We start from the raw sequence: 13,248 nt of genomic DNA on the forward strand, positions 1-13,248 counted from the left end.
ATAAAATAGACATTATTGAAACCAATAATATTTATATGATAAATGCATATGTAAGAATAATAATATAGAATAGTGCTGCATTGCTTATATGTAGTACATTTTTCAAACACTGTGCTTCGTCTTGTATTCATTGAAATACAGTGCTAAATTTCTCACCAAATTACGTAGTGTCAAACTTACCACTTTATTAAATGTTGAGTTAGAAAGAGAAAAAACTACTGGCAGACACTTAAATTGTTCTACATATAATAATTAGAATTAATAATTAATATAATCAAATTACCCTCTTAATTGCAAATTACACAAAAATATAAAGTGGATAAAAGTATAATTTCAGCATTATGATCTAAATTAAGAAGAGTTCTTTTTTAATGTTGACATTGGTGGCTGGAATTGATTTATATAAACTGTGCCCATCTAGGAACAACCAAGCTGATGAAATTAAAAATTCATCAAATTGTTTAAGTGGGAGAATATTATATTCTGCCAATGTCAGAACAACCTGTACTCACTAAGGAATGCAGCCAAAATTTTGTCTGGAGGTAAAATTCAGCTCAGTAGGTAGTAGGAGATGCACTAAAAGGGTTAGAGCATTGTCATTGCACACTACGTTTTTGCATTTTACAAACTTGGCAAGACGCTGTAGTCTTTGTGAATACAGAGGAGTCCAAGAGAGCAGATGTGTTCTTCTTTCCGAGTCCTACCTTTTACCAGTTGCTTTTAGAAAAGTGCTACCTAGACCTTTCATTTGCATATAATGAAATTTTTAGAAAGAAATGCTGTGAGAGGCCAGGTTCTCTGCTGGTATGCACCAGCAGTGCTTTTTGAATTCAGTAAAATCTGTCAAAATGTGCCAGCTTATAGAGTTTTGGAATGGAAATAATAGTTTTTCTTTAGACAATTTGACTGCTGCAAACTTTAGAAATTGCATATAGAGCAGTCAGTACACTTTAAAAGGAAGTAAGATTTCATAGTCATAATTGACCTCATTGACCATGAGTCGTTTTTGTCAAATCACTTGATTTCTGGTTAGAAATACACCACTTAAAGATAATTAATTTGATTACCAGCTGATTGCTTTGGTAGGGTCATCAAGAAAGCTTGAGGATCTGGTTCAGCAAAGCTTTCGTGCCTATATTTTACTGCATGGCATTCAAATCACAGCAGTTTAATCTAGAACTCTCCTGGTTCCCTCAATGGAGGGAGATGTTTTGGCCACTAAACATGATGGATCTAATTCTGCAGGGACAAGCCAAACTAGTTTCATAAAGAAACTGCTCTCCTGGACCAGAACAATTCCCACAGTAGTTCAGACAGTTTAAAAATAATAAACAAATAAGTGTACACGTCAATTACACCTCAAGTCCACGGGAGCACTAACTGGGAAGTAGAGCAGTATCGTGGCCAGTCTACTTGAGAGTGGTCAAGCTCTCAGCAATATGAAAAAGAGCCACTGTGTGAAACTTGGCCCAAGAGGTGACTATTATTTTCAGGTCAGACACACATAGCAGCGTAGATATAAAATAAAGTGCCTTTAGAAAGGATGCATAACCAACATACTGTCAGATTTGGAGAGCTGATCTCTCTTGGCTATTTCATAAACTAAATCATTTGATTAAATGACAGTATAAATACAGTGCCACTGGCTTCGTTTGTCTCCAGATTACTAGCAAGCTTCATGAACAAAGTTAACATGGAAACAACTATCAAAACCAGTCACTTTCTTCATCTCTGACCCAATGGAGTGTGCTATCATCACCAAATGATTATATTCATTGCATATAATCCAATTTAATATTTTTAAATAAATGCTAGCTTCAGTGAAGTGTAATGTTTACCAAGCAAGTTAACAGAAAAATAGTATCAATATGGCATAGAGTCTAAGAAAATTATTATATTTATTCGTTTGGGGGATGGAAGACTTTTAATGATGATGCCATACTCACAAACAAGAAATCTTTCTTCTCTTTGATTTCCAGATTGTAATTCATAGAATAAAGCCAAATGAATAAACAGTATGGCAAGCTGCTAAAAAAAAAAAAACTCTCCAAAGGTTTTAGTTCAGCATTAAATACAATGATTTGATAAAAGCAGTGGATTAGATAGGGTCTAATCCTTTAGTCTCTACTTGGGTTCCATTCGGCAAAATTTTTAGGCTGTCAGCTTTGCAAATCTTTGCAAAACTATTTTTATCTTTAATAAATTATTTGCTCTGTTAGTTACCCTAAAAACAGAACAAATTGAAGGACATGGGTGAAAGGATAATAATTTGAGAAATAACAAATGCAGATTTTTAAGAGTAAGACCAACTGCAGCAACAAAACTATGGAAAAGAAACAAGAGATTAATTTCTGAATACTGATAAAATGTGCAATGTCCATAAGCAAAAACAAGTTTCATTACTGGGACACAAAAGTATTTAGACATCACGTATCTTAACCCAGATTTTATTTAGAAGGTAAAGTGAAGATTTGTGCTTTGTTTTCCCCGGACTGATGCATATTAGTGTAAAGACATTAACTGAAGTGGTGATAATTGTTTGCAAAATGACATTTGGTTCTTAAGCTGGCAATTGTGAGCCAAAGCTGTTGATAGTAATTAAAGGAAAATTATTTACTTCAAGAGAACAATGATAATTTAAAACAACATTATATTTTCGTAATATGACAGTCTGATTGTGCTGTGTTGGATGAATTAAGATGAATGTGCAAACAGTTGTAATGTTTTCTAAGACAGGAAGTGTGAGTTCGGATGAGCCTTCTTTCTAACATTAAGAACATTGAGAAAATCATTTTCTACACAGTCGGTAGTGTTATCTAAGCCTGGTAAATTTATGTCAGCATAAAAGATGGTAGTAGTCCAAGTGGACAGTATGAAATACACAATGGTCTGGATCCTGTGAATGCTTGGCATATATAGATATGGAGAAATCTTGATTGAATTTAATACATTTTTTTTCTTTTTTCTTGAGAGGGAGTTAACAAAAACTGTGTTGTGATGTTTCTGACAGATAAGTTAGGTAGTCTGAACTTTTAATATATTCTGGAATTGTGTATCAGGTGGCAAGGAAGATGGTAAAGATGGGTTACTTCTCTTAGGCCTGGCAATAAGAATTTTTTATTTAAGTCTAGACTATTTTAGAAAAAGCAGAAGATGTTGATGTGGTGGAATTGTAGGTAGGGTGACATTTCTGATAATATGTTCAAGGATGGTAGATTGTAGCCACGGGGGTCTAAGAATGTTAATGTGGAGCATAAACATGGTTTAACTCCCTAATATTTTAGGGTTGTATGGAATGTTCAGGATTTAGAGGCACTTTTGTTTCTTAAAGATGAAAATAAGTTCCAAATCTACATTACTAATTTGGTTGGTTGGTTCAGTGTGGATGAATGTTCAGTACAGAAAGAGGAAATGTATTTTGGCTGATTTTGAGCTCCACCATTGTCCTTGATTTGACAGTGGATTATGGTAGGTCCCAAAGTCATCTGTGTTCCTGTGTCAAGGCTCTTTGACTTGGGTAGACAAGGCATCTCTGATTCTCACTGCAAGTTTTTTCCATGGCTAATCTGGCTGCTTTGCCATCTTTTGAATCTTCCTCTGCAGACTTATTTGTTCACCAACAGTCTCCATTTTCTTCGATAACAGAGATCAGTGAGTGGAGTGAAGGCATGCTGGTAGAATTGCAAGTTAAGGGAAGCCTTGTTGAAATGTACTGTGAGAGGTTTGGCTGAATTCAAAGTCAGAAAATAATGAAAGTATACCCAGAGATTGAGTTTTATCAAATGCATTCCCATTATTAGACTTAAACATCAAGTTTAAACTGTGAAATACAGTCTAGCAAGACTTTTTTTCTCTCATCAGCTAACTTCCACAGGATTGTTTCCAGAATTAACTGCAAACTAGTGTGCTGGATACAGAAGGAGCTACACAAAGATGCCTACATTCAAGAGCTGTGAGGACTACGTAGTTAGAAAGAACCAAATTATAGTTAAGTAAATAAATGGAGCAGAAGCCATCTGGAATGATGTGAAGTATGTTCCAAAGTGTAAATGCTTGAACTTGCCACAGGAGACTTGAACGAAATTCTTTTCTTACACCTAGCTAAGAAATAAGGAACCACCCCACGGCAGAGAGGCTGGAACTAGATGATCTTTAAGATCCCTTCCGACCCAAGCCGTTCTATGACTCTATGAAATATTTTTTTATCATCCCTGAAAATTCCTCTATATCTGTCTTTACCGCAGTATTTGAGTGCTAACTTAAATTTAGATTCCATTAGGATAAACTAATATCCGTGACCTAGGATTTGTCTCCATGGTAGATGATACTGATTCATCTGTCTCTGGAAACACTTGCTGATGTAGATATCTGTATGTCTACACTTGTTTCAAATGAATGTATATATAAACATTAATTTTCACTCTTTGGCATGGACAAGATGAGACTATTGTTACTTGCCATTACAGACAGCACACGCTGTCAGGACTGTGTGAACGATTGCTTCATGTTGTAGTCAAACAGAATTAAATAGAAAGAAGTACATTTTGTCATAGATTATTGTTTTGGAAAGAACTTTAAATGTTTTTATTTCAGAAAAGTCGAATGAGAGGCTTTTACTTCTCTTGTTGTTGTGAAGTCTGACCTCAATCTGTGAATAGTTGCACAACCTTAACCTGAAACTGCATTTCTATGCAAATAAACCCTGAGAAACATCACCTGGATCAGATGAAGGAGTTAGTCTGGACAGATTTACTGGTGAGGCTTGTTAGGTGGAGCTGCTGCCTCCTGCCATCAGCTTCTGTAGGTGTTTTTTTTTTTTTCTTTTCCCCCACGTGCAGAGCTATGCTTTCCCCTGATTTCTGAACCCCTATGTTGGACATTTAGGAAGAGAGAGCAAAGCAGTTGTGCTATGCAGGAAGGGTAAGCTTTTCTCGCCAAAGGTACTGAGAGACAGCATAGCAAAGAAGCTGAAGCCTCTCCAGTTTGGAGACTAAATCAAACCAAGTTTGATTTACTGGGGAGGGAGAGCTCTCTCTTTCTCACATTGGGATTCTGTGTGGCCCAGTCTAGGAAAAGGTAAGGAAGAGCCCTTGGCCTTCTCATACCTGCTAGGGTCATGCTTGGGAAGATGATGGAAGAGCTTAGTGTGTACATAAAAATAGTCAGGGACCCTTTTTGTTAGAATAATATATTAAAATATTATGTATATTATAATCATTGAAGAAACAATATGGTAGCTATGACAGGTTTAAAGTATATTTTAAAGCAACAGAAGTTAAAATTCTGTAAGAACACTGCAAGGGACCCATTGCTAAAACACAGACACAAAAAATGGACGCAGTAACTCAAAGATGCAGTTTGCTTGGTTAGTGGTCTGACTGGAAACTTGCCTGCTTGTAGCTGTTATCAAATGCAATAGATTTCCATTGTCCTCTTCTTTGAATACTTAACTGTAGTCTTACCAGTGGAATATCCTGACATGTAATCTCCTAGTGTGATCTAGGTGGCTTTTTTTTTGGCAAAATGAGTATTTTCTCCTCAAGATAATATTTGCACAGAGCTCTTTTGGAAAAAATGTCATGAATGAAGGAAAAAAATTTCTGTTTGTATGGTTTTAGTCATAAAAACAGACCTGATGAGTGTGTCAGTAATACATATTTCATGGGATGCAAACAAAAAGTAGATTAGTGAAAAGGGAATGCATGCTTCTCCTTTACTGTGTGTGGAAGGCTTTGGAAGAGAGAGCTGCTTGCAAGTGGCCTCCACCACCAGGAATGCACGGTGATCTGTAGCTAGCATCACATTTTGGGGTCTCTGAGTGAAGGAGGCCTGCAAGATGGAGTTTCTTGCGCTTGAGACCTGTATATTGATGGGAAACAGCACAGAAGTTCATGATCTGGGAAGCCAGCTTCTGTGTTTGCAACATAATTTTATGCACAGAAAGTAAGATTTGGAGGTGAAAAGAGACTCAGTGAGCAAGAGAGTTTATGAAATCCTGCTTATTTTAATCCCCCAGGAGGCAAAACAGTCATTTATTTCTAACTGGGAACGCAAAGGAAAGTAAGAAATAGAGTTTGCCTTCATTGTTTTGTTTAATTTATCCTTATTAGTCTGCACTTTTTCACAACCTCACTCACTGAAATGATAGCCATTCGTTTTGCCAATACAGATTCCTCCAACCAAGAACTTATGATGTATAATTACTATTTTTCAAGTCTTATTTGTAGATTGTCAAGATTAGCATGCAGTTTTGCTTGGCATAAGTTTTTTGCTGCTGAGAGAGTTTAAGTCTTTTTTTATAGGCTCTTTTTTTGGTTAGCTTTCCAGAAGCCTTACTGCAGGGTGGTTGTTTTATTTTTAATATTTTTATTTATCTATCGTTTTGCCAGCATTTTGCTTCTTGATCTTCCCATTCTTTTGACTACCCAAACCCCAGTTCATCTCCATCCCAGAAGAGCAGGGGTTATTCCATTCTTAATTTTCTTTACTTCATGTGGTTTGGCATGGGAGGGAGAGAAGAGCTTTTGGTATTTCCAGGTGCTTACCTGCAGAGCTCATAGCACTGGTGGAACTGGGATGTGCTATCCTCTGCATCCAGTGGTGCATGTAACCTTATTTGCTCTCCGGACTGAAAGTCTTGCAATCTGCACCTCAGTTAGGATCATACACCTGGCAGTGAGCTGAATAAACGCTCTGCTACTAACTCCCAGTTAGCCTGTCCAAGATTTTAACAGGATGAAATTCATACATATATTTAATAAACCTAAAATGACAGGCATCCTATCATTCATCTTCTATTAACAGCACGCAGTGTGGCACGACAAAAGGCACACACACACTGCTCCTAAGGCTCTGTGATGCTCATCTTGCAGAGTAGCTAGGACTTCTGTTTAATCTGGTGTCTTTACTACAGTAAAAGCAGGCATAGCCCAAAGGAGGTTTGTAAAGGAAGGCAGAGCTTGTGCCATTGTGTATTCGGAAGGGATACACATCCTCCTGTTACACATGCTGTGTAACGATACTTTCCATACTGTGCATTAAATTGCTGCAAGCTCTGCAACATTTACTACAGAAATAGTTTTATTTTTAAAAAATACACATTTTTCCTACTCTGATGCAAGAACGCCTCAGAAGAACACGGCTGCCTTACGGTGTGAAGGACGATCCCTGTCTAAGAAGAAGCACTTACTCATCTCCCTTCATGCAGGACACAAACTGGGTTTCCCTCCGAATGGGAAGTGGCATGCTCCCTCCTCAGCCCTCCCACGGTGCAAATAACTGATTATAACTATACATAGCAATGCATGTTTTACCAAGTGTTTAATTTACAGTGCAGCTTTGGGGAAAATGAATGTAGAATTTCAAAACTATTTTCTTCATTGTATTTACAGTGTTTTAGTGTACTTGCAGTGGTAATGTGTGAACAGAAAAAAAAAAAAAAGCATCATCCAAACCAGTCTTCTCTTCTTGGCTTGTCTGAGAGGGCTATCAACAAACAGAAGACATCCTGGAGGTGTCAGCCCTTGGAGCATATTTAAGACAGATGATCCAGAAAAGTGTCATTGTGCCATCCCAAGTGATTCTTCGTATTTATTTATACCAAGAAAAAGAAAATAGGCTCAAACAGCATAGCGGATTAGCCAGCCCGACACAGGGCACCACAATGTCTTCTTATATGCAAGGCAAGCGCTTGCTAATCCAGTGCCCAGATAACTGAGAAATAGTAAAGCCATGCTTACAAGGAGCACTACACGCTTCACAGAAACAGAGGAAAAAAAAAAAAACCACTTAGTTGATAGGAAAATGCTGTATCTTTACTTTCAGTGACAGAAAAACTAAAGAAATTAAGTGCTAATCTTACAAGCAAACTTAGGTCTGCCCTCCTACGTGCTTTTAGGCGAGTCCCTACCCATTTCTGTGTTCAGGTTTCCTTATTTGTCTGTAACATGGGGTGCTGATGCTGATCTCCCTCATAAAACCTGTGCAGATTTATACTCAAGCAATACTATTTGAGAATCAGTTGTTTTATGTTCATATCGTAATTTTTAAAGTTTGCATATCTGTGGCTCTTTCCTTATAGAAAAGTGACAGAATTCTGAAAATAACGTATTAGGTTTGGAAAATGAGAACTCTTGAATGTACAGGTTCCATGAACATTTGGGCAGCAAGCAGTGCAGTCACACTACCTGAAAATCCATTTCATCTTTTCTTTTCCTGAGTTTTGGGGTACTAAGCCAGTCTCTAATTATTAAGAAGGCAACTCCACCGAAAGCAGATTACCCTTCCTTTATTAAGGGGCTGCAATTTCCCCTTAAGTGCCTGGTGTTGGTAAATGTTGAAGAGACAGACACCTTGATCAGATACAGTCCGGCACAAGCCTACAGTGTAAGAAATACAAACTGTTCTCCTTCTGATTAAGGTCTCTGTGTAGGTGTCCAAATTGACTGAATAGTCCTTGGATAAGAAAAGCACCACAGGGAATTAAAATTCTGCTTACCCTGTAATCCTGTTTTATTTTCTACAGGAAGAAGTCTGGTTTTTATCAGATAAATGGCTTAAAATTAAGTACGGCATATAGATTTGCTTCAGTTAAAAATCCCAAGACAGTAATCATTTACACTGCAAACAAAATATATTTTTATAATAAATTATGAGTAGTTTAAAACTAATTTGGAATAAGAGTGGTATTACTTGCTTACATTATAAAGCAAAAGTATAATTTTGAGGTCAATCAGAATTACTAAAAAGCTCTTGTGGATTTAGAGAGAGCAATCAGAACTACATTAAACTGGTGTTGTTTTTTTTATATATAAAATCAAATTATAAAGTCAATAGGCCTTAATCCTTTAATCTTTCAACATTCATGTTTTCTCCCAGATGTTCTTGAGTGGGTAATAGTTTGATTTGGGAGATCAAAGGGTTAATTTGCTTTTCAATTGAGGAATGACTCAGAGTTCCCCTTTATTGTTAAAAAAAAAAAAAAAGTGGTGTGTGGGTGTAAGGTAGAGAAAAAAAGCCAAGAAAATGGATTCACTAATTGGGGTTTTCACCTGCTGTGAGTCTAATTGAATACAATACCTTATTTGTAACTCAAGGAGAAAGAAGATTATGCAAAGTATGAGAATTTCAGACTGGTTTTTAAATTCTTATTACTTGGCACTATTGTATGGGAAAGAAGACAAACGTGGTAACAGCAGCAAGCTCCTGTTAAGGAAGACCAGGAAACTCCAGAAAAGCAGAAAACTGAAAGAATGTGTATCGGAGGATGAGGACAAGATATTTCTTGAAAGAAAGCAAAATGCTTCTTCTGTGAAACTGCAGGCTCCCAGCCACGGCTAGCCCTGCTGCATTCAGCAGGCTGCTCTTCTCTCAGTGTAATGGATCGTGAAGTCCCTCCCAGTCAATGTGCTAAAAATCGTATTTTAAAGACTTAGAGATCCCTCGCTTCTTAAAACTTAGCAGAAGACGGGCAAAAATGCGGTTGTTGATTTGAAACAACTGACAGCCTTCGGCTGGTTCACTCACCTCAAAGCTAATATATCTAATGTAACTTTTGATCCAATACACGACCCACTGGAGTGCACGGGGAATTTCTCACAGGGCCCAGTGAGCTTTAACGTGGCGCTCTGTTTGTCCACACAGAGATGAATCCTCTTTGTCTTTCCTTGTTGCAGCAGCATTGCGGATGTGAGATGAATGAAAAGTGTGGCTTAGACCTTTTGAAACAAATCAGGGTGTATAGAAACGATGAGAAATTTACATTTCACTCCCTTAGGTTTCACAGTTGCCTTGGGCAGTTGGAGGGGTTGAACCTTGGGCATCCTGCTCTTGTAATGTTTCTAGGAAAGAGCATACGGGCTTCCCCTGAACTGCTTGATGGGATTTTCCCTAAAAGCAGGTTATCCAGATACCTCGGGCCTTAGAGACAGCCCCCGATAGCCTAATATTTAGGATAGAAACCACCAAGTCGTGTGCTTACTGACATTATACGTTTGGAAAGCAGTCCAAGGATGTCGATATGGTATAGAAACCACGGGTGAAATGAGTTTTCTGTGCATCCAGGCCTACGTCTTCCCAGTGTAAAAATAGGGATTTTTTGTAGGTTTGAAAGTTGCTTTTTGGGACACCTTTACCACAAAGGAAGGTCTGCAAGCCTGGGAAAAATACCCAGCTGCATGAAGGAGCTGGGTCTCCCCCAGCATTGCTTTCACGAAGGAAGGATGGCAAGATGGGCGCCCAGGTGGGCGAGTGACTGGCTGTGCCGGCGTGAAATGCAGTGCTGTGAGGAGATCCTTGGCATGTACCTACATACCCAGTGCTCGGCCGGGCCCAGCTGGGCCAGAGGGGTGCCCGGGGTGGCAGTCTGGGTCCCGGGAGAGGAATTCCCCGGCGTCACCCACAAACGCACCGCTTGGCCATCAGCTGCGCCACGACATCCACGCCAAGCCCCCTTTCCAATCTGGGGCAGATTTTAGGGATACGGTTTAACGGGGGGTACTCGTGGTAGGGGGACGTTTAGCCCAGACGATCTCGCAGGTCCGACCCAACCCTAACGCTTCTACCCTTTCCCCCCCAGCCGCCCGCCGAGGCCCGCCCAGCGGCAGCCAGCCCCCTCCCTGCGGCGGGAAGCAGCAGCCCACACAGCGCCGGGGGCGGGCCGGGGCGGCACGGCTCGGCTCGGCTCGGCTCGGCACGGTGGGGCAGAGCACGGCACAAGACGGCTCGGCACGGCACGGCACGGCACGGCGAGCGCCGCCCTCTCTTTGCCTCCCTCCCTCCCGGCCGGCGGCGGGGCGGCCGCAGTGGTGCTGGGCGGCGGGGCCGTGCGGCCGCGCTGTTGGTGGCTCCGGCGAGCAGCTGCCGCCATGAGGGAGCAGCGCAGAGGGTGAGGAGGAGCGGGGCGAGGCGGCAGGTGCCGGCGGGGCTGCGGGGGCGAGGCGGGCGAGCGGCCCCGGAGGAGGCGCGGCGGGGAGCGGGCGCGCCGCCGGGGTGCTCCGCTACGGGGGGCAGCGCGGAGCCCCCCCCAGCCGGGCACGGGCACGGTGGGGCGGCGGCGGGGGGCTCCGGGGGGCGCCCCGGGGCTGTGCAGCGCTACCTGCGCGGCACGCGGGGGATTTCGTGACTTGCTGCAGGAGGCAACTTTGGGCAGATGCTTACAAATGCAGCAGCTGGGGGGGGGGGTGTCCCAGGCTGGGAGCGGGGTTGGTCTGGGGAAGCGTGGGGGCTGCGATCTCCTAAGGCTGAGGAGTTGGTTGTCCGAGCCGGGGTGAGCCAGGAGCCCGCCGTGAAATGGGTTTGGCAGGAGCGGGGAGGCTTTGAAAAGCAAATAGGCAGCGGGCAGGCAGCAGCTGGAGGGGCAGGCTCGGCCGGCCCCAGCGGCTGAGCGGTAATCTTTGCCCGCGACGGAGCGCACAAAATAAATGTTTAACATCACCGGGGAAAAAAAAGTTACTATTCAGTACTTGGCAGTTGATATTTGCCCTTCTCCTATTCATTTCCAGTATCAGCAAGAAACTTAAATATGTCTCGGTGCCTCCCTTCAGCAGGGAGATAAATCTGGCAAAAGCCAATAAAACATGCTGCAGTCAAATTCCTGCCGAAAAGACGCTGATCCTTGGCTTAAGCAGGAATAATCTCCGTGCGCAGATCGGTAGGCTCCGGGTTTATGGATGAAAACAGTAGTCCTTTGTAAGGCACAAAGGAGTGCCACCTTCTCACGCCGTTAATACTTTCCGTAGCAGCAACGTGTTTTACCCTGGGAATTAATGAAACGCTGTATTAAGACAACTATTAAGTCTTCTGTGCAATCACTGTCATCTACTGCTGAGAGCAGTTTTCATTTTAAATGAGTGGTAGCATCTCTGCGTACAAGCGCTTTGAATTGCATTTATGTTAGTTTAGGAACAGCCAAGCAACTGTATCGTGTTTGTTTTGGCTTTTTGACAGCAGTCATGAGGTGGTTGTAATAACCTTTTACTGATCTTAAAGCCAAAAGGTGAGAGGCATTATAAATTGTGTTGACTGAAAGCGGATCAATTCAGTGCTTTGTAAAATAATACTTTAATTTCAGCTTGTTATTAAGTGTGTGTAACTATCTATTTATTGCCACCTGATGGAATTTCTTATTCTATGCACATCTGTGCACTTGCACATCTAGTTCATGTTGCATTTTCAAATAATGTGTGAGGGGGGAAAAGCACTGCAGAATTTGCTCCAGTATCAGAGGTGAAGAGCAGCATGAGAGCTTAAAAAGGACTGTGCGGTTGCAGTCAAAAGTTCTAGACTCTGAAGCTTAGCAGTGAATAAACACGAAAACCTGAATCATATGTATTACTATAAAATAATAATAATAATAGGAGAAGGAATGTGAACAAGAGCAGTCAAAAAGGTCTGCGAAGGTTTCAGCACGACCTGTGCAGGAGCATTTCAGTACTGGGCTGAGGGGGATTGTTCCCCGCTCCTCGTGCTGCTGGTGTTGCTCAAATGTAATGTAAAATGAGGGAAGAGAAGATAACTATTTTGTCCAAACTGATCAAGTTGTAACAAGGGAACTGTAATTCAGTTAGCATGTCACTTAGAATATCATCTCTTGATTTCAGGTTTTCAATCCCGTGTGTTATTAGCTCTCCTGACAATGATGAGAGACAAATCTCTGTGCTTTTGGCAAGAACAGAGGAGTTTGCACTGGCATGGTGTGACAGAATTGCCCACATAAAAATTATCCTTGCTAATATAATATAATCATCCTTTAATGAAGTGGTCCTGCAGTTCCCAAAGGATGTATTAGGTGACGACTTCGCTTTCATCCCTCTGAATTATTGGTGGGTTTAGTGTGCCAGTCACATCAGCACCTAGGTGTCACCAGTAACCATTGCTGTTCTTCTCCTTTTGGGGCCTGCTTTTCATTTTCTTTCCACCTTTGCAGCTTAAGTCAGGTGAGAAAGAGGAAAACAAGCCACATGAGCCCACTTAGATTTGTATTTGTTGCAAAATCTCTGTGATTTGAAAGATAGTGATTAATTTAGGTGACTGGAATGAGGAGACGAAGTGGAGAACGTATCCTCTGAGTGTGTGCAGTATTGCAAAAGTACTGCACATGTGCACTGATGTCTTTTTGTGCTAGTTCTTTGGAAAAGCATCTTGAGCCCTTCTTTGGGCACATACTCATACCCGGCTTCAACTGCTGCTGGTCAGGAGGGCTCTCGCTGCACTTCCCCTGTCCCTCTGCCTCGCTGGCTGTACAGGGGC

General features: G+C 41.3%; 1 protein-coding gene across 30 annotated transcripts in view; it reads left to right on the forward strand.

Annotated features, from left to right (window-relative positions):
• The window catches only part of DMD (dystrophin), a 1,241,121-nt gene that overhangs the window by 1,142,345 nt on the left and 85,528 nt on the right, over positions 1-13,248 (forward strand). Inside the window, exon 1 of one of the 30 annotated variants that reach the window (XM_080576243.1) lies at positions 10,568-10,885. The exons of 26 other annotated variants lie outside the window; for them this stretch is intronic. In XM_080576243.1, the coding sequence (XP_080432369.1) occupies positions 10,866-10,885 (20 nt within the window). In that variant the 5' untranslated portion in view covers positions 10,568-10,865. Of the gene's footprint in view, positions 1-10,567; positions 10,886-13,248 lie in introns of those variants that run through there. 3 more of the 30 variants (XM_080576240.1, XM_080576242.1, XM_080576239.1) reach the window with 3 other exon arrangements.

Source organism: Anser brachyrhynchus, assembly GCF_964034855.1.
Source record: "Anser brachyrhynchus genome assembly, chromosome: 1".
NCBI lineage: Eukaryota > Metazoa > Chordata > Aves > Anseriformes > Anatidae > Anser > Anser brachyrhynchus.